We start from the raw sequence: 21,333 nt of genomic DNA, 5'->3' as shown, positions 1-21,333 counted from the left end.
CTGAAGTTCTTACATGTTTTCTAGTTTCCAAAGGTTTGAATCGAAGGTTAAAAAACTCTTTAAGATTTGGGAAGTTAACTTTGTGAGATACGCCATTCAAACTATTGTCGACATAGAGCAATATGTAAGCAACATTCTTGCCATGACAGTAGATGAACAAGGAGTGGTCGGATTTGCTATGGATAAAACCAACGGTGGAGACAAATGTTGCAAACCGACGGTACCAAGCTAGAACGGCTTGCTTGAGTCCATAGAGTGCCTTTTAAAGAGGCAGACATGAGATGGCTTGGTTTTGTCTCGAAGGTCGGGAGGTTGGTGCATGTAGACAGTTTCTTCAAGGTCGCCATTGAGAAAAGCATTTTTGACATCCATTTGATGTATCTAGACTATCTACCAAGATTTAGACAATGCAATGCTAAGAATGGAGCGGATGGTTGCAGGTTTGACCATTGGACTAAATGTTTCATCACAATCGACTCCCACCTATTGATTCTTGCCACCGTTAGCATTTTTCTTGTAGCGATAAAGCCACGTACAAGGAATAACATTGACATTAGATGGTCATTAGTGTTTTGGGTTTAAAAATCCCATGTGAGCTGCGTGTGGCCATTTGAGGAGAAAGGCTTGGGTTGCTAATTTGAGGGGGTTGGGCTGAAATGGTGGGACATATGGTAGGGGAGGCCTGATGTAGAGGTGGCCCAAGTAGGGGATCTAGTAAGAGATGGGGGATGGATTTGGGCCGTTGGGTAGAGAGGCACGGTTTGGGCCTGAGTGGTGTGTTGGGCTTGGGCAGGAGAAGAAGTTGAGCTAAGGTGTGTAAGATAGAGGGAGGCAAAAACCAATACAAAGAATGTAAAATAGAACGTTTGCAAATTCAGCTCGTCTTGTGTGCGGCCGGTCACACCGTGTGGCCACTTAAAGTAACCCCTATAACATTGATTAAGTAACCCCTGTAATACCAACCGAGTAACCCCTGTAACGCTAATCGAGTAACTCTATAACAATGAAGAAGTAATCCCTTTAACACTAACCAAGTAACCTCCATTACACTAGCGAAGTAAATCCTATAGTAGTTGGCCACACGGTGTAGCCAGCCACATATAAGACTTTGTGTTGCACATTTTAGAGAAACAGAGAAAATAACAAACCGTACCAGACTACCAGCTCTCAATGAAAAGGGATGGAAATAAAGTAAAATCGTTGGTCCCAATTCAATTTTGAGTGCATGCAAAATCTGTTGAATGAGATATGGTGTACTCTTGAATATTTACTTGAACTAGAATTTAGTTAGATTTCCTCGGATTACATTGTCGGCTATTCTTTTCCCATTTAATTGAAAATTTCAATATTGGTCTTTTGAGTGATAGATGGTCCAAGACTACCAAGTTTTCTTTTTCACAATTCACATGCATGAAATAAAAGATACCTAAATCTATCCTAAATTCTTCTGTAGTGTTACATTTTACTTTTCTTTCTCTTTTCGAAAACTTTCAAGAACACCCTTATGACCAAGGACAACCAACTTCAACGGATAGCCATTAGTTAAATGAATGCGTGATTGAGAATGCATGCAATGTACGGAGTAGAAGCTACACAGGGAGAGTGCGCGAGGGCTGGATTTTCGGCTTATACAGTATTCCGTATTTCCTTTGTTTTTTTAGTTGACTGTATGACTTTATTATTATTATTATTATTATTATTATTATTATTATTATTATATTTGCCAACAAGTAAATTTTTTTAGAAGTTGGTTTTAATAAAATTTATTTTGAAACGGTTCTAACAAGATATCAACGAATATGTTTGACGGTAAAAAAATAATCAGAAAATTAAATAAAACTAGTTAAAGTAATGTTTATGAATAGTGTTAAAATTATACTCGTCAATTAAAAAGGAATGGAGGAAGTATAATATAAAGATTAAGGAATATAAAAAAAAAAAAAAAAAAAAAAAAAAAAAAAAAACAAATGAAGAGGCTCTCAATAAGTCTCAATTCATTCAACTAGCGGTTATTTTCTTTTACCCTAAAAATACAATTTTTTTAAGGAACAAAAAATTTCAATAAAGACCAATAAAACCATGTTCTCTTTATCTAAATTACAAGAATATTAATTAAAATAATTTCAAATCAATAAAATGCAATGTTGAAAAAAATTATGCATAAATATACGGACTAATATCAAGTCGCTATTTTGGCTATGGAATAATATTTCGGTAACATACATCTTGAAAAAGTTGGAATTTTCCAACTAATGATACATTTTTGTTAGGGCTGGTATGTAATGTAACAGCTATCCTGATCCAATAATCCGACTTAAATCCAACCTAATCAATCGATTTTTTCTATTTAAAAATAATTAATTAAGACCAACGAACTAGTGAATTAAATTCTATGACATTGATACTAATTAAAATCTTACGTTAGAAATCGATCCACATCTTTTCTCATTCACCATAATGTGAGAACAAATAATTGTCATTTTTGTCAATGTTCATTCTCAATTTCTCATCAAATTAAATAGTAAATTCAAGGAAATTTTGACAAAAACCACCTTTCTGTTATGTCCATTTTAGCAATTAGCACCTTCTATTTTTTTTTTTAAAATTACCACCTTCTATTCTCAAAAACATTAAAAGTTACCACCTTCTTGCCCCCCAACTAACACATGACGTCATTTTGGGCTCATTCTTTCCCTTTCCTCCCTATTTCCCTCACACTTCTCATTCCTATTTGGATTCTCATCTCTCCTTTCACTTTTTTTCCCCAAATCACCAATAATTGTTCGTCAGTTTTGATTTGGAGGAGTGAATTGATGTGTTTTTTATTGTTTGGGGGAAAAAAAGTGAAAGGGGGGGGGGGATGAGAATCAAGTTAGGAATGAGAAATGCGGAAATAGAGAGGAAAGGGAAAGAATGAGCCCAAAATGACGTCATGTGGTAGTTGGGGGACAAGAAGGTGCTAACTTTTGATGTTTTTGAAAATAGAATGTGGTAATTTTAAAAAAAAAAAAAAATAGAAGGTGGTAATTGTCAAAATTTCCTAACTTCAATTCAATAGTTGTTCATCCAAGAATCATCCCATTCCCATAGAAGCTCTTGCTGATCATCTATTTCCATGTCCATTAAAATGTTGAGTTGATTATTATTATTATTAGCTGCAGCTTGATGATCCCCTGATGACGAGGAACTCTCATTTGATCTCCACTTTCTAGTCTCGACCCTCGATCGAGCTTGTTCAGATGAACTTGGTTGATCATTGTTGTCAACTTGATGAACTAGTACTGGTCTGTTCGTAGGTGGTGGAGGTGGTGGTAGTGGTGGTGCAGCCGGCCGCCTATCGAATGCTCGTAAGCACTTTGATTTTATGTAAACTCGGCATACTGTGAACTCTCCTTTTTGCTGTATATATCAAATTTTATAAAAATGAGATAGCAAATTACGAATGTAATCTCAAAGATGAGCATGCAAGATGCATGTTTTATGCATGCAGAAATGTTACGTAAAATATTTCCCAAACGAATAACAACAAATACATACGAGTACTACTACTAACAAATTAACAATAGGCAATTATTTTATTTAAACTGATAAGAATCATAAGATGCAGGAAAAAATAAGCTTGTGTCATCTTTGGAAGAGATGGAATGACTTATATTTGATCATTGTTTATTCCCAATAAAACTACACAAATATTTGAGGACTCCCTCTATTTCAAAATAATATTCCTATTTACGTAAATTAATGCAAGTTTTTGCAAATTTTTAACCGCAAATATCTTAAATCTCACACTAATAAAAACTATAAAAGTTAGATATTAAAAATGAATTTACTAAGACGAATCAATAATTCAAACTAGGGGTATGTTCATATTTACTGAACTGAGCTGAACTGAACTGAACTGATTGGAGCTGAACTGAACTGAACTGAGCTGAAATGAATATTTTATGAGAGAGAGAAATTAGAAGTGAACTGAACTGAACTGATTGGAGCTGAAGTAAACTGGTTGAAGCACAACAGAACTGAAATTAAGTAAATGTGATTATGCCCTAGATCTCATATAACTATATTTATTCTTATAGATTGATTGAGATTTAGAGAATTTTCTCTTATTTTTATAAGTCAAAAAAATTTCAAAAACGAATATATTGAGGGAGAAAAATTATTAAGATTGTGACAATACATTTTGAAGATACAGAGTGAAGACTACTCTCGAGGCTAATCTAGTAAGCAGACAAAAGAAGCCAAAAAAACATTTGGAATTTTGGAGTAATAAAAAAAATTGGTTATTGCTAAAAGACGAATGAAAACAAAACGACCCCGACCAAATTCAATAGAATTTCCATAATTCTATCTTGACGACAAAAAAGTTCAAGTTTCGTACAAAATAAGTATGTTTGCCTAAAACAGTAGCGGTCGTGTTGAAAGTGGGCAAATTTGTTTTTGCTTGTCTTAGTATACAATTAGACCTTTGCAATTAGTACTTTTAAACGATTACGAAGTACTCCATATTATTCTTTTTGTCCCTAATTGATAGTCCTTTATAGGTAATTTTCACGGGAATTAATAATATAAATAAAAGGAGGTAAAAATTTACATTGAATATGCAAAAAAGTAGAGAGAGTGTAATAAAAATACATGGAAAAACACCATTTAAATCCTCTCCAATAGTGAGATTTGAGTTAGTATTTTTAGGAGAAAGAATATTTTTTGCAAAGGACACCAATAAGTTGGTATCTAAACTTAGCAACTCCAAAAGAAAGTTGTTAAGTTTAGAAACTCAACTTTGAGTCTCAGTTGACAAAAAGTGTGGGCTCTTATCAATATTATACGAGTAATATGTTTTGTAATTTATTTAAGTTTTAATTTTATTTTTTTTCTATAAATCTTAAAATATAATTTGGTGGGCCATAATTGAAAGTGACATTACAATACTTTAGAAAGTTTTATCATTGGAAAATTAGACTTCATATGAGTTCCCAAATTGAGAAGTGGTTTGGTTATCACCATTGGAGGTAAAAAACAACTCATTTTGTATTTCAATACTCAAAGTTGAGTCTCATCATTGGAGATTGTCTTATATTGAAAGTTAAATTTACACAAATATTGTTGCAAATTGAAGGGAATTTTGGTAAAAAATTAATATTAATGGTACTTAAAAAAAGCAAATGAGACTATCATTTTGAGACTTTAAATTGGCCATAAGAGACCATCAATAAGGGACGGAAGGAGTATATATTTTTATCTTATGACCTGCCATTTTATATTCATAAATTGTCACGTTTTATGTGCCGTCTCCTTACAAAAACAAAAAACAAAAAACAAAAAAAAAAAAAAAAAAAAAAAAAAAAATCTCTCTTACGAAGTAGGTAATTACTAAATTGATTAACAAAGATTCCGGCCACTATTTCAAAAGTATCGCTGAAATATTGAAATCAATCTATAACAAGATCTTAACACTTTGAAAATTACACTCATCCTACATTATACTTCAATTGATTAAAAAAAAGTGGCAACCTTAGTAAAGGTATTAATTTTTTTATTTTATTTATTTATTGATTTTTTTTTTTTGTTCATACAATTTTATATTATGCGTAAATATTGGACAGTTTTCAAATGGCTACAATAAAATTGTGGCCATTGTAACTGAGTAAATCTCAACCCTCCAATTAACAAACTTCATCACATCCATCCATATAGATGACTTTAAAATACACCTATTAAAATGATAAAAATTAAAATTAAATTAAATAAAATAAAATAACAAAATTTTATCTTTTTTAATATCGGAAAATTTAGTTGAAGGATTAAACTTATACAGAGTAATGATCTATCTTAATTGATGTTTTCATGGATTTATTACCTTTAACATCAAATGATTGATTTCTTGAAAATTAGAGACAAATCTCACAATATTCATATCTTTATCTTCATTTTTTTCCTTTTTTCTTACGGAGCATTTTCAATCATGGAGGCTGATTCAATTTTGTTATAAATTTGATGCAAAGTTATTGTTAACAAACCAAAAGCAAAAGTTGGTTTATTTTAATGGAGATCGGAGAATCGTCAATGGCAAGAGGCAAAGTTTCAGTTTTTTTAAAAACAGTTTGTTTTAATCATAATCAAGAAGATTTTTTTTTTTCTTCATTTCTTGGTCAAAATTGAAGTCAATTGAATGAATGGGCAAGATTGATTATTAAAAATATAGGGACAAGATTAAAACTAATTACAATAGCCACAATTTTATTGTAGTCATTGAATAGTCTTCCGTAAATATTACCACTAATTAGTGTACAACTTAGCTTTAAAAAAAAAATGTACGGCGTAATTATGGAGTTCACATATTAGGTAAAATTATTAAAATTTGAAACTATAAATTGTGAATAATCTAACAAAATTTCATATGAATATATTACTCTATATAAGAAGAATATTTTGTGAAAAATTACCTTATAATTTATTTTTTTTTTGTGAGAAACCACCTAATAAAAAATATATTAAACGAAACTACCTTATAAAAGGGAAAATGTTGTAAGTGACCCCTTGATCGAAAAGTCATTGCTGACTTTTATTTTCCGGTGTTGATCACGTAGAAATTGCTACTTGGTAAAGTTACAATTTTTTTTAATTAGTTTGATTAACATTATCTTAAAACAATATTAAAATTAAACATGTCACTAATTTTAACCTCAAGAGTCAAGAGTATTAGTCTCTTTACGAAGATTTGTAGCTTTACCAAGTAGCAATTTCTAGCTATTAACACTTCTTTTACCTCGAGAAGGTTCTATTTCAAAACCCTATAAAGCATTGAACTCTCTCTTTTTTTTCTCAATGTGGGCCATTTAGGGTGGGTCATTTAGGCCATGTTATATTCACCTTATTTTTCACTTATTTCAAGTTCAGTTTCGGATAAATAAGTTCCAGTACGGGTTATATCCAAGTATCAAGTATAATAACTAAAATAAGTTTTAATAAAGTCTATCTAATAAGTCTATTAATAAGTACAAATAAGCTAAGTAAGTTAAATAAGATAAGATTAGTGAAACTCAGGTGAATAAAACACACAACTTGATCTAGAAATTCAAAAGTTGCAAATAGTATGACACTGAGGTAGTATAAACTATAAAGTTACAAAAATACTTACAGATGGAGCAGGATTTGTAGAAGATGAGGATTGATCATCAATGGCTATGTACTCATTCATCTTCCAGTCAGTCTTAGAGCCTGATCTACTACGAGCTCGGCCACGGTAAAAAACCATAGTCCTCTTAATACCAATGACTTTATTCGAGGAGTAGACGTAACTAGGAGACCCGGTGGCCTTCCAGTAACCGGAGGTGGTAAGTCGATTCGGCCGTCCTCCATTAGCTTCTCTCTCTTGCTTTGGTATGAAGAAGAACCATTCTTGCAGCTGTGGATCATTCCTACATCGCTCCCCTGATAATTCTGCAATGCATGAATAATATTATCTTTTTAGAGTGGAACTTTTTTCAGCTAGCTAAAACAAAAGGGGGGAAAATAAACTAGGGAAGAAATAGGTTTTATACAATTTTATAAAATTTTAAATAGGAAAAAAATAAAAATAGGGCTCAGTTTTTTTTTACTTATGTATAAAGTTAACCTAATATATATATTATATATATCTCAAAAATTGAGTGTAATAATAAGATCAAGTATTTGATCTTTAGAATTTTTAAATTTTTATTATTATTATTATTGTAGAAATCAAAGAAAACACTCGCTAAGAAAGGTATCTAGACACCAAAATATAATTGGTCCGATTTTGCATTTATGCTGACAAAGGGAATATATACGTTGTCACTTGATGAGATAGCTTACTAAGCTACCTTGCTACTTTAACATTTTAGTTATGGTTATTATCCATTTCGTATTAATTAATGATCACTTATAATACGTATAATGTATAATGTAATTGACTAAATCTCGATTATAATGTGACTAATAATTCCAAATGATAGAAGTAAAAACCGGAGTTAAGTGACTTGATGAAACAATGGTGATCAAAGTTTAAAAATCAAAGGATCGAGATCGAAAATAACATACGTGGAAGATCCCATGGATTATAATCATAAATATAAACCACAGGTATAACACCATCGATATCTTGTGTTGCTCGTCCTTGAAGCTTTTGTTGAAGATAAAATGATAATAACTCTTCTTCTGTAGGATAAAATCGAAACCCTGGTGCTTCCATTATACAATTAATTATTATTTCATCAACTTCACTTCTTTTTTTTTTGTTTTAAGAAAAAACACCAATAAATAACAAAAGTGTAAGCAAATTAAAAAAAAGACGAAGATCAAGTGAATGTATAATGATGATAAGAATGAATGAAATCAATGAATGAATAAATAATGGAACACAATCAAAAGGGCAACAAAGAAAACGTGTGGAAATTTCTTAGAAAAGTTATGATGCGTTAAAAAAAAAAAAAAAAAAAAAGGTCACTGTACTCTTAATGACACGGTTTGATGAAGAATAATATTCAAGCTATAGCGTGTGTAATTGTGAAGTACAAGATAGACTATTATTAAATGAAACGGTTAGTCAAGCTTATAAAGAATTATGTTGTGAATCTTGTGATTCTTGTGATGAAGATATGATTAAGATACTAACTACACCTTTTGTTTTGCCTTGAGTTTTAATATAGATATATATAGATAAATACCCCCTTAATTACTACTACCTCCGTCCCCTTTTGATAGTCCCTTATGGGCATTTTTCACGGGAATTAATAAATATAAATAAGAATAGTAAAATTACATTGAAGAAATAAATTGACATTGGGTATGTAAAAAAGTAGAGAGAAAAAGTAATAAAATTACATGGGAAAACAAAATTTACATAGGAAATTTAAATTTGCACAAGTATTGTTGCAAATTCGAGAGAATTTTGATAAAAAAAATAATATTAATGGTTGTTGGAAAAAGCAAATGAGGTGAACATTTTGGGACAAAAATTTGCCCATAAGGGACTATCAAAAGGGGACGGAGGGAGTAAATAATTGACATATATGACCATTTTAGACCTGAAGCTTATTTTTAGAAAAATTTGACTTTTACCGTTTGAAAAACAACAATTGTCTTTTACCACACTTAAAAAACAAAAATTGTCTTTTACCACCCAATCTTGTAATTTTTTAATTTACCACAAAAAATGAATTAAAAGTTAGATTTCACCAAAAATGCGCATTGTGCACCTGTTTAAAAAATGACACTCAATAAAACATATAACACGCATCCCTCAATAACTATCGATCCCAAAGAGCATGAGGGTAAATTCAAAGAACGGACATGGATCACTATGAGCATAAAAGCTAAACAAAATAATAAACATGATCTCAAAAGTGCATAAAGGATAAAGAAAATATGTTAGAGGACCAACTCAACCAAAAGCTTAAGCTGATGGTTGAGGCCTAGGAATATGTTTTATATTCTATCACTCCCCCTCACATGAAAGGCCCTTTGGGCTTGAAATGTGGATGCAACACAGGCCCACTCATACCTGGTGCGAATTAATTCCACTTTAAAGGAGGGGTGGGTGAGATTCGAACCCGTGACCTTTGTGTCACGTTGGCTCTTGATATCATGTTAGAGGACCAATTCAACCAAAAGTTTAAGATGATGGTTGAGACCCAGGAATATGTTTTATATTCTATCAAAATATTATGAAGATTATGAACTCCAAAGGGACATAGGGTTAAAGGTCTTAAAGCAAATGAACATGAACCCAAAAGAACATATACTATGTATTCAAGTAATTAAAATGGATATATTACTTAGACCCAAAAAAAATATTTTTAACCCGCCTATGCAAGCTATCTTAAAGAATACTTGTATAATTTATAATTAAAGAGCATGTTGATTAGTCTCAAAGAGCATGTTCAATTCCAATTTTCTTAAAAAAGAGTATAGATCAAATCAGAGTATGCAGTACATATGATGACAAAAAAACATACTCCTATATCATAATCCGATTATCATAATCTTCAACCTCATAAAATACACAAAATTACAAACACTAGAAATAAATAAATTATAGAAATACATTTCTTTCACTAACGAATTCGATTTGTCAATTTCGTCTCTTTATAACTAGATTCATTGGAACCACAAAACTGACTTCACAATTGTTTTGAATTCTATTGTTGCTATATTAATTTCTAAAATGATGTACTCGAAAATTTCTCTACCACAAACCATAAAATTGCATTTTTCTTTCTAATATTTGCAAAAATAATTGCTACAGTACCATACAATTTAAAATTTAAATATATAATCTTATTTTTGAAATTTGAATCTCAATTTCATGTTGGTCTTTAGGGTTATTTTTTTTACAAAAAAAAATACTACGTAAATAATTTAAATAAATAAAATAAAAATAAAAATTGTCGGGTACAAGGGACTATCTAATTTAAATTGCATATACTGGTCGAATTGAATAAGTAACCCACGCCAAACTCAATTCAAAAGACTAGTTTATCACCACTAAAATTATCATATACGAAGTACTTCTTAATTCATTTTAGTAAACAAAATAAAATAACCTTTAGTTTATGAGTAATTCACTAATTTGTATTATCCACATCCCCTTTGCATTTGCACTCGTATCCGTAGCTGTAGCTTGTATAACCTAATTAAATCCGCCAAAGATTTGTTGGGTGTTGTACATATTCTACAACACCTAATGGCCTAACCCTTTAAATGAAATCAACAAGAATTAAGTTGAAACAAAGTTGAAATACAACAGTACACCCCACATAATATAGGGCGTGTTCGGTAAAATATAGCTATGAAGATAGCTGTAGCTGCAGAGGCAGCTGTTAGCTGTGTAGGTAGTTGTTAGCTGTCAACAAGCTGTTAGCTGTGAAAATAAATAATTTAGATATAAGTGTTCGGTGAAGTAGCGGTTGACTAGCTGTTATGTATAAAAATCAATATTTTATTTTTAATACTATAGATTAAATTTTCAACAGTTACCTCAAAAGCTACCTCTAATTCCAAAAGCTAATTTTTCTAACTTTTCATAAAAGCTACCTCCACCACTAAAAACTACCCTAACCACTACTTTGCCAAACACTCAAATTTTATGTTAAGTAGTGGTTTGACTTGGTCATACCACTAAAAGCTACCTAAAAGCTACTCAAAAGCTAGCGCTAGCGCCGAACACGCCCATAATCTAAATTAGCACCATTATGAAAAGACGTAATCCTGGCTTACCTATAAACGCATGATAAAGACTCATGAAGAAATGAATAACCAAATCAAACCATGGACACACAATTAAAGAATTATATTTCCTCGTCCTTTTTTATTTGCCCTATAGTGTTTTTGTTTAAGTAGAGTATAATGTAATTGATGAGATACCAAATTAATAAGAGCTCGCAACAAAAGAGTACTATCTCGTCTCCTTTTGTGTGCCCCATAAAGTTTTATAATCCTTTTTTAAATTATGTACAAACAAAGTCCAATTGATGAGAGACAATATTACTAAAATCAGGGTGTGTGAAAGTAAGAGATGATTTCACATAATAACTTGTTAACAGGTAAACTCAAAAGTTAAACCTAAGAAAAAAAATATGGTAAACAGTATAAAAGAAAACAGAAGAAATTAAACAATATGTATTTTAGATGGAATATGCTACAAATTAAAACGCGTATTATATTATTGTTGTTATTCCTAATAGGGGCAATGAAATGGAGAGGTAAGCATATTCTAGTACCATTTGATTTCACAAGAATTTAAGAATAAATGAAATTTTACCTTAAAAAGATAGCACATCATTTAAATGTCATTTAATATGAAGTCAATGTTGACTTGTTAACAAACTAGTCAATTTTCTTGTTGTTTTCTACACATTCATTTACATAGAAACTTCTACATGCCTTCCAAAATATGCACCCCTAATAATTGCAGCAAAAATGTCATTTTCTAGGCCAAGGAGTAATAACTAATACTGTAAGTCTGTAAGTGTTAATGGCAGACAAGGAAATACAGCATACCATGAGCAAACTATTATTCGTGAATGTGTCCTGTAATAAACATACGTAGGTCATACCCTCATTGGCCTCATAGAGTCATAGGTGCGACTTGTGACTTGACTGTCGTGAGCAGTTTTTGAGCTTGTCAGATAATATAAACTCTTTGATTACAATTTGATAATAATTATAGGGTTACAACGAGAAACCTAATCATATAGGTAACTATAAAATGTGTATAAATATCAAAGATAATCTTATACAAAATATATCCTAAATCTAAGATGAGAATATTCTATTGATATTCTCTATCACACCGTCGCAATTGGAGCGGGAGAAAATCGGATGCTCAAATTGAATCTAAATCACGCATCGAACGGTAAGAATGGTATAGTAACCCATGATCAAAAGAGAAGTAGTAGACGTGTGCTGATGGCCTGATGATGACAATGAGAAGCAACCGCCACAACCTACATAAAGTAGAGATAAGCGCTTTTAGGCTGGAGGAGAAGAAGAAGAGTCACACATAGACTTGGGCCAAGGTGCAACTCCAAAGAAGAAGCAGCTAAGGAATCAAACCATCATCGATAAGAAGACACTACACTATTACGTGAAATCACAGTTGAAGAAAAAACAAATAAAATTGCGCAAGAAAAGATTAAATTCACCGCTTGAAATTAATCAATTCTCAAAAGAGAAACCAGGTAGCAAAAATTAGCACTCACAAGGATTCCAAGTGTTGCAACAATAAGAGGAGCCAACTTGATAGCAAAAGAGATGTGTAAAAGTTGACCTTATTCTGATATACCACCACCAAACAAAATCAATGTGATTATGTGTAGAAAAACCAATGGGGCAATGTAATAATCATTGTTGGTCATGGGGAAGTGGAAATAAAGTGCGACACATGAAGTAGGTTGGCAGATGTGATCACTGATAGAGGTGGCTTCGCGGTTGCTTGTGTATGCGATTGCCACAGCTGATGGAGGCGATCGCGATAATCTTATACAAAATATATCTTAAACCTAAGATGAGAACATTCAATTGATATTCTCTATCAGGGCTTAAGCTTAATTTTGGTTAATATCTATTTAGGGTCTGTTCTCTTACGTTGAAATTCAGTTCAGTTTAGTTCAGCTGAGTTCAGTTCAGTTCAATTCAGCTCCTAATTTCCTTCTCTTATAAAATATTCATTTCAGTTCAGTTCAGTTCAGTTCAGCTGAGTTCAGTTCAGTTCAGTTCAGTTCAGCTCAGCTGAGTTCAGTTCAGTTCAGCTGAGTTCAGTTCAGTTCAGTTCAGTTCAGCTGAGTTCAGTTCAGTTCAGTTCAGCTCAGCTGAGTTCAGTTCAGTTGAGTTCAGTTGAGTTCAGTTCAGTTCAGTTCAGTTCAGTTCAGTTCAGTTCAGCTGAGTTCAGTCAATGAGAACAGGCTCTTAGGCCTTGTTCATTTGAACTTCTAAGCAAAGCAAAGCAAATTTCAACAGAGCAGAGTAGAGCCGAGCAGATTTTATTATTATTATTATTATCATTATTATTATTATTATTATTATTATTTAAATTGTTATTATTATTTAAATTATTATTATTATTATTATTATTATTATTATTATTATTATTATTATTATTATTATTATTACTACTACTACTACTACTACTACTACTACTACTACTACTACTACTATTACTATTATTAATATTATCGCATTATTATTATAATTATTAAATATGAATGATTACTATAATAATAATTATTATTATTATTTAAAATTTATTTATTTAATTATTATTTTTATATTATTATTAAAAATTAATAATTATAATAAAAAATATTATTATTATTATTATTATTACTAAAAATTTTTAAGTAGTATTATTTATAAATGTTATTTATTAATTTAAATATTAATTTTTATTATAAAAAATAAATTATTATTATGATTATTATTAATGATAATATAATACTAATAATATTATTACTATTAGTATCATTATTAATATTACTATTACTATTATTATTATTATTATTATTATTATTATTTATTATTATTGAATATTCATTATTATTAATAATATTATAATTATTAAATATTAATTATCTATTATTTATTATATTATTAATATATTTATTAATATTATTATTATAATTCAATATTAATTATTATAATAATTATTAAATATTAATTATATATTATTATTATTATATTATTATTATTAAATATTAATAATAATTATTATTATTATTATAATTCAATCATTGTTATTATTAAATATTAATTATTTATTTATTATTATTAAATATTAATTATTATAATTCAATGTTAAGTATTTTTTTTAAGCAGAGCAGAGCAAGGCAGGGCAGAGCAGAACATATTTCAGCAGAGCAGAGCGGAGCAGATTTCAGCAGAGCAAAGCAGCTCTAAAGAACGGGGCCTTAGTTGTTTTGACAAAATCTATAGTTAACATTGATACTCATAATCAAATAGGTCAAAGTAGGAATGTATTGTGCCTAACTCGTCTTATTTGTTCCTAAGTAGGAATGCATTGATAATGACTACAATTAATACATGTTTGTTAGTTGTCTAATTGATAATGACTACAATTAATATATGTTTGTACGTTGTCTAAGGATTTAAATTTCATAGGATTACATTTTCATGAACTTTGTTTAATCCTCGATTGATCTTTCCTAGTGTTCTTTTTAAATTGAGATATGGTTGTTGCCTTATGATTTTGAGGATGACTCAACCCAACTTATTTACTCACTAATAAGTATTTGATTGTTTAAGTGAGTGATAGTTGCTTTGACTAGGAGAATTGAGATGTCTTGCGAAGATACCATGACGAACAAGAAAGCAGAGGACAAAGTAATAATCCAAAAGAAAAGAGTTCCCTCACAGGAACTGGTGCTTCAGAGTTGGAGCCTAGAGAAGAGAAGTTCATTAGGATAAAAAGCTTCGGAGTAGAAGCTTCACCAGAGAAGAGAAGTTCCCTAACACAAACAGAAGTGTTGGAGTAGATGCTTTATCAGAGAAACATGAAGACCTTTTTTTTTTTTTTTTTTTTTTTAAGATTTATGTTAGTATGGGAACTGTACAACCGTACTTGTGGACGTAGTTTTTCTTCTTGTTTAGGTCTAAGAAGTTTTCTTGCAAAAATGACCGGTTTAACTCTTGATAAACATGTAATTGCTCCAACCAATCCGGTCTATAAAGCTCGTTCTAATATCAAAAACGGGTCTAACCTATTATTCAAGATCCAGGCCAGGAAGTTTCAACGGGCCAGACCCATAGAATCACTCAATTCTAAGCCCCATAAAGTCACCACTCAGCCCATAAGCCCAATCCATATCAACATACAGCCGTCAATCCAAATTTTTATAAACCCTAGCAACCTTAAATCTAAAACCCTATTACAAAAACCCCAACTTCATCTCCTCAATTAACCTATCTCTCTTTCTCTCTCCTCTGCAAATTCATCCTTTTCTTCAGCTTTATGAGGTGAGTTTTCTTTCTCCTAAATTCAATTCCTTTGAAATAAAAATTAGGTTTGAATAAAGCAAAATTAGGTTTTTAATTAATTTTTTTTTTTTTAAAAATTCTGGGGTTTGAATGTTTGTATGGAATTAAGCGCGGCCCTTAAGATCGCCTTCCAATTATACAACAATGGAAGCGTCTCGAGTCATAGCTGCGCAAAATTAAATCTTTTTTCTGGGTTTTTCTCATTAGGGTTTTCCTTTTGAGCTATTTCCCATTTTACCCTTCCCTAATTGTCTTAGCCATTTTCCCTTTTTTATTCATTTGGGTGTTTTAAATTTTCTTTAATTAGTGTTTAAAATACCCAAATATGGGTTCTAAATGGCTTGATTTTAGATGGGGAAACATTTTTTTTATCTTGTTGGATTTGATAGTAATGTTATTATGTTATTGGCAAGAATGATGAAACTTTTTATTCTTGTAAGAAGAATTTATTTTCTTGTGATCTATATATTAATATTAAGGGATTTATCTGACTTGCCAATATAATTATATTAAAAAAGTTTCTTTGATAATTAATTTTGGAAAAATTATTGTTAATTGGTGTTATTTTAATTTAAAAATTGAGCTCAGGTGATGATGTTGGATTAATATCTCACGACGGTCGTCTGAGGCACTAATTAGTGTCATTTTTGATGTATTATAATCCAATTATCTGATGAATTTCTATTTTATTGCTAAGTTTTTGTTAATTTTTCTTGTTAATGAGCATAGTGATGATGAAATTTATATAACCGACCAAGTTCGTGAATTGGATAAAAACCTCCTACTCATACTGAATGCTCTTAACTTCTTATTTACACTCTATCAAAGTTAAAATTTTTATTAAGATTTATCTTTTGATCTGAAGAAATGTTAGGAACTTGATAATAGAGCTGGCAATTGCTGACACGATACGATAATGATGCCGATTTGATTGTTATATGGTTAATGTACTAATGGGATAGTCTAGGCTTAGCTATAGGTAGAGTGAAGTTTATAAATTGGTGGAATTATGGAAGTTTATAGTTACTTAGTTAAGGATTAGCATAGTTGATCTTAGTTTGGTGAAGATTATGGCAAGAATGATGATTCAATTAGATGTGTGAAGAGAGTAATCTCTCGTGAACTTAATTAATTTGAGGCATAATAATTTCTGACTTGCCAAAATTCTTCATTAGACTGTCTTTTACCTTAACATGACTGGGTTTTTTTTATAATGAAATCCGCATAATTTCCTTATTAGGCATTGCTTAGGTCTGTAACAAAGATTATCTCTTAAGAGTTAAGAGAAGAAGCTTAATCGAGGCACCGTGTTCGTGGTTTTTGTATATAAAGGTAGAGATTCATAATTGTTTTATAGGGGAAGATGATATGGCAAGAATGATGATTCAATTAGATGTGTGAAGGAAGTAATTCCTCATGAACTTAATTTATTTGAGGCATAATAATTTCTGACTTGCCATGATTCTTCATTATGACTATGTTTTTAAATTATTTAGAGTATTATACTTTGATGTTTTTAGATCTCAATTTTTCTCTAGGTGATTAAACTTGTTTGCATTGTCAATTGTCATGGTCATTTCGTAATCGATGAGTTAAATTTATGGCAATTGGCAAGAATGATGATTCCATTAGATGGGTGAAGAATTCAATTCCTCATGAACATAAAATATTTGAGGCATAATTATTTCTGACTTGTCAAGTTAGCCCCAAAATAGTCCCTTTTTTCAAAAACTTTGTAATCTTGTTTGTTAAACAGCATGTACAATTAGTCTATGTTCCTTTTCTTATCTAGTGATGTATCATTGTATAAAATGGTCTGGTTGTTTCTGTCAATCACAAGTGTCATAGGTGGACAGTTCTAGTTTTAGATCTTCGACTTGTTTGTTGGGAACGTGGTTGTGATGACAAGAATGAGGATTAATTTAGATGTGTTAAGGATGGAAATCCTCATGAACATCAAATTCTATAGCTTATTGATATTCTGACTTGCCAAGTTACACCTAAGAAATCCTTTGCCTTTCATAGCCCACATATAAAATCAGTATGTGTGTTGTGCTACTGCTATGGCTGTTTCCTAGTGATAATCTTCAATTACTCCGCAAAGGCGTAAATTCATGTACATTGGTGGCTATGTTTTTACATTTAGGATGTGTCCACTGCATACTTGAATGGGAAGATTGATTAATTGATTAGATTCCTGGGGATTTGATTATTGTCAGTACTCTGTAATTGAGGCATACTGTTTTTTTTCCTCTTCCTGGTGTTTGCAAAACTTTATGATTCTGGATTATAATCTCTTTTCGTGATCTCAATAATTTGTTATAGGAATTGTTATATTAGTACTTATGAAGTTATGAGGGACTTCGCAGTACATTCATCAAGAGGGTTTTGATTCAATATATAGTTGATTGGCTTAAAATGTCGATGTTGAAGAGCTGAAGACCCTGTTAACCAGCACAGCCAATCTTTGCTGGATTATTACGTTGAGAGCTGGTTTGATGATATTTGTTTGATGGTGGTTTCTTCTTGTCTATAACCACTACTTCCCTTAGATGATTGAATCCTGCGGGCAGATTGCAATGGCCACAAGTTTGAGTTTTCGTTGGTTGGAGCCGATACTAATGTTAGGCAATTATGCCATTGAACTCATCTGTTTGGTTATCTTAAGATTGATGTATTTGGTTGTGTAAGATCACGCTTGTCAACGAATGTTTTTAACGATTAATATATCTAGTTACCAACATTGTAAAATTATAAAAAGTGGTTATTAATAAAATATACTCCGTACTTAATAAAAACAGAGAAAGTATTTGTTTTGCACACAAGCATAGCCTCAACCTCAAGGCTTCGTTGCTTTCTTTTATGTTGTGTTTTTAGAGTATTTGGTTGTCTGAATTCTTGCTTTTCACATTAATGTATCGGAAAATTGACTCAAAGTGAGAAAAAGGTTGTGCTTTTGCCCAAATCTTGTCTGACCGAAAGGTAATAAAGTGAGATTCTACTTCTAGAAAATTAACAATCTTAAACGTGGGAAATCTTGACCTTTTATTTTCCTAATTTGTTTTTTTCTTTTTTTTTAATAAAGATCTTGCTAATGAGTGTCCTCGGTCTTCTAGATAACTACTCCGTATTGTCTAGATTTAACCCTTGACGGGGCTATTCAGCATCCTCAATATATTCTGCCTCACTATTATTGTCATTTTATAGAGAGCTCTTGGGAAACCATTTTGGCTCCAAATATATATAGACAGCAAATGTGCAAACTTGAAATGCAGAAACAGTACTCGTACAATACTTGAATGTACATGGAAAATAGGTGGTGAGAAAACAAGAATTAAAAGAGCATGCCACTTCAAAGGCCTTGGATTTGCAGCTTCGGCAAGCTGCCATTCACGGGGGAATTCAAGTGACAAAGTCGTCTCATGTTTTCTGATTTTTGGTTCATTAACTTTAACCTTTAACGTTTAAACAAAATAGCAATAGCTAATACAAAGTATATTTTTTTTTTGAAAGAAGCTAATACAAAGTATATACTGTATGTACTTCTTTCTTTTTTTTTTTTTTGAAAAAACTGTATGTACTTCTTTCAGAAATATATATTCAAAAAAAAAAAAAAGAAAAAGAAAAAAAGTAGAAATTATCATTTTTTTTTTAATAGAATGGAGAAGTTTGATAACAAATTAACAAAGGAAGAACATTAATTAATTAAATTGAAGAGTTTAAAATGATAACATTTTTTTAAAAAAAAAAAAAAATTATTTTATTTTATTAAGGAAACAATCACAAGTTTGATTTGATGTTGTATGCAAACTACTTTTTTTTTTTTTTTTTGGAATGGATATGCAAATGAGGTTGTCTCAACTTTTCTAGTTGAATAAGGGGTAACATTATGATATTTTTGGGTAAAAATAAATAAAATTGCTAATGCCTAATTGTACATGCAAAATTATCTCATTAAATTAAAAATTTGTCACTTGATAAGCAAAGGTTGTTTATCAACTAAATGAACATGTATTATCTCAAGATAATTTATGATGAAGCATAAAATATAGTTCTAAATGCAATTGCAAAATTGAGGATACACGTAATGGTTAACATTGGTTCGTACAATTTATTCCATTTGTGGATCACTAAATACTGCCAAGTTAACTACTACGTAGATTAAGTAGATATGGAACACAACTTTAAAAAGTAGAGAAATACAACTTTGTTTGTAGATAAAACAAATTAACCTTGAAAAATAGGTCATATGATTGATATTTTGTATATCGTATGTGGTTGATACTTGTTATTACGTTGATTTGAAAATCGATCACTCACAATGTCACGAGTTAAATTATTACTCCCTCCGTTTCGTAATAAACGCAACACTTTTCTGTTTTGTTCGTTTCATAATAATTGCAATATTTCCTTATTTAGTAAGGATCTACTACTATTTTATAAAATCTCTTTTCTTTTTAGTCTCCACACTATAATTATCTTAGAACCTTGTATAACACCTAGTATATTACGATTATTACAAAACGGAGGAAGTATATAACATACTCCCTCCGTTCCTAAATGTTTTTTACATTTCCATTTAGGGTGTTCCTTTTTATTCTTTACATTTAGTATCTTTCCTATTTTGATCATAAAATTTGGACTAAATTACCCTTGTTTTACAATTTTTTTACTCAAAAGTCCTTACTTTTCCATGTGCTATTGTACTTTTTGTACTATTTTAATATTTTTCAACACTTATTATTACTTTCTCTCTCCTCTCTCCTCTAATTTTTCCACCCCACATGCTCAACATTGTATTTTTCAATAAATTTGTACTTTCAATCATTGAAATATTCCAATATACCTCAACTTTACACAATTTCTTAATTACCGCGCATAATTTCAAACGTAAAAAACATTAGGGAACGGAGGGAGTAGTGTTCATGAACTTGGAAATTTAGAATTATGAAAAGCGTGGCCAATAGGACTGAAAGGTCTATTTGGTCACTTTGGTGTGACATTACAACTAGTCTATACATGGTACGGGTACAATCAAATTTATGACATTATGTGGCCATTTACGTGGATTTAAGTAGTTAAAGTAGGTGGTACATAAACCAAATAATCCCGTGAAGAAAATAACTTCAAAGAATGAGGTCATTTATGTTCAAAATTGACTAAGTTCTATGATTACCCCATATTTTAAGAACACGCAGGACATACCATCCTTATCAACAACTGAAACTAGCACAAATCATGTTTTACAAGTTCACTTTGAACCGCTAATTGATGAATTAGTGATTGTATTAGTAGGAGTGGAAATCGTGCGAAGAAGGAAGAAAAGGAAGCGAACGAAAGAGAGGAAAGGTCGTTGGTGGCCCCAAAATGACGTCACTCTAGTGGTTGATTGGTCAAATTGGTGGGAAATTTTAGTTTTTTTTTACCCTCCAATTCTTAATAATCGTAACACTTTGGCCGAGACACATATAAATGCACAACTTTAACCATTAAGGGTGTAATTATATATTACTAAGAAGTATAAAAAGTCAATAAAATGAAAATACACTTAAAGGCTTGTTTAAAATATGACAACATATATATAATTTATATATATATATATATATATATATATATATATATATATATATATATATTAGTAAAAAAAATATAGTCAAAGTAAGCATATGATTAGTGCAAAAGTCAAAGTGTTGTGATTATAACAAAACGGAGGGAATAATTGGTAAAATTCAAAAGAAAAATGTTGGGTTTATTACTAAAACAAGAACAATTGTTGGTGGTTTTTGTAAAAAAAATCCAACAATTTATAGGATGGATTTA

The 21,333-nt window shown here is 30.7% G+C and overlaps 1 protein-coding gene, 1 long non-coding RNA gene and 5 other non-coding genes across 7 annotated transcripts; 6 read left to right on the top strand and 1 right to left on the bottom strand.

Moving 5' to 3' along the window:
• Window positions 1-2,416: 2,416 nt before the first annotated feature.
• On the bottom strand, window positions 2,417-8,398 carry LOC145618369 (NAC domain-containing protein 90-like). The gene is made up of 3 exons (XM_081673139.1): window positions 8,062-8,398; window positions 7,142-7,443; window positions 2,417-3,399 (listed from the first exon to the last, which is right to left on the bottom strand). The coding sequence occupies exons 1-3, from the start codon at window positions 8,210-8,212 to the stop codon at window positions 3,052-3,054; spliced, it is 801 nt and encodes a 266-aa protein (XP_081529265.1). The 5' UTR covers window positions 8,213-8,398; the 3' UTR covers window positions 2,417-3,051.
• Window positions 8,399-15,272: 6,874 nt separating this feature from the next.
• On the top strand, window positions 15,273-18,203 carry LOC145617774 (uncharacterized). The gene is made up of 2 exons (XR_014107783.1): window positions 15,273-15,492; window positions 17,839-18,203. It is a non-coding gene; the product is annotated as an uncharacterized LOC145617774 (long non-coding RNA).
• Window positions 16,095-16,192, top strand: LOC145618774 (small nucleolar RNA Z161/Z228). The gene has a single exon (XR_014108024.1). It is a non-coding gene; the product is annotated as a small nucleolar RNA Z161/Z228 (small nucleolar RNA).
• LOC145618764 (small nucleolar RNA Z105) lies at window positions 16,237-16,307 on the top strand. Its single transcript, XR_014108015.1, has one exon. It is a non-coding gene; the product is annotated as a small nucleolar RNA Z105 (small nucleolar RNA).
• LOC145618776 (small nucleolar RNA Z266) lies at window positions 16,582-16,677 on the top strand. Its single transcript, XR_014108026.1, has one exon. It is a non-coding gene; the product is annotated as a small nucleolar RNA Z266 (small nucleolar RNA).
• Window positions 16,880-16,975, top strand: LOC145618775 (small nucleolar RNA Z266). Its single transcript, XR_014108025.1, has one exon. It is a non-coding gene; the product is annotated as a small nucleolar RNA Z266 (small nucleolar RNA).
• Window positions 17,119-17,214, top strand: LOC145618777 (small nucleolar RNA Z266). The gene has a single exon (XR_014108027.1). It is a non-coding gene; the product is annotated as a small nucleolar RNA Z266 (small nucleolar RNA).
• Window positions 18,204-21,333: the final 3,130 nt, after the last annotated feature.

The sequence above is a fragment of the Chenopodium album genome, chromosome 26, assembly GCF_948465745.1.
Source record: "Chenopodium album chromosome 26, dcCheAlbu1.1, whole genome shotgun sequence".
In the NCBI taxonomy this organism is placed as follows: Eukaryota; Viridiplantae; Streptophyta; class Magnoliopsida; order Caryophyllales; family Amaranthaceae; genus Chenopodium; species Chenopodium album.
This window is presented reverse-complemented; position numbering and strand designations above follow the sequence as displayed.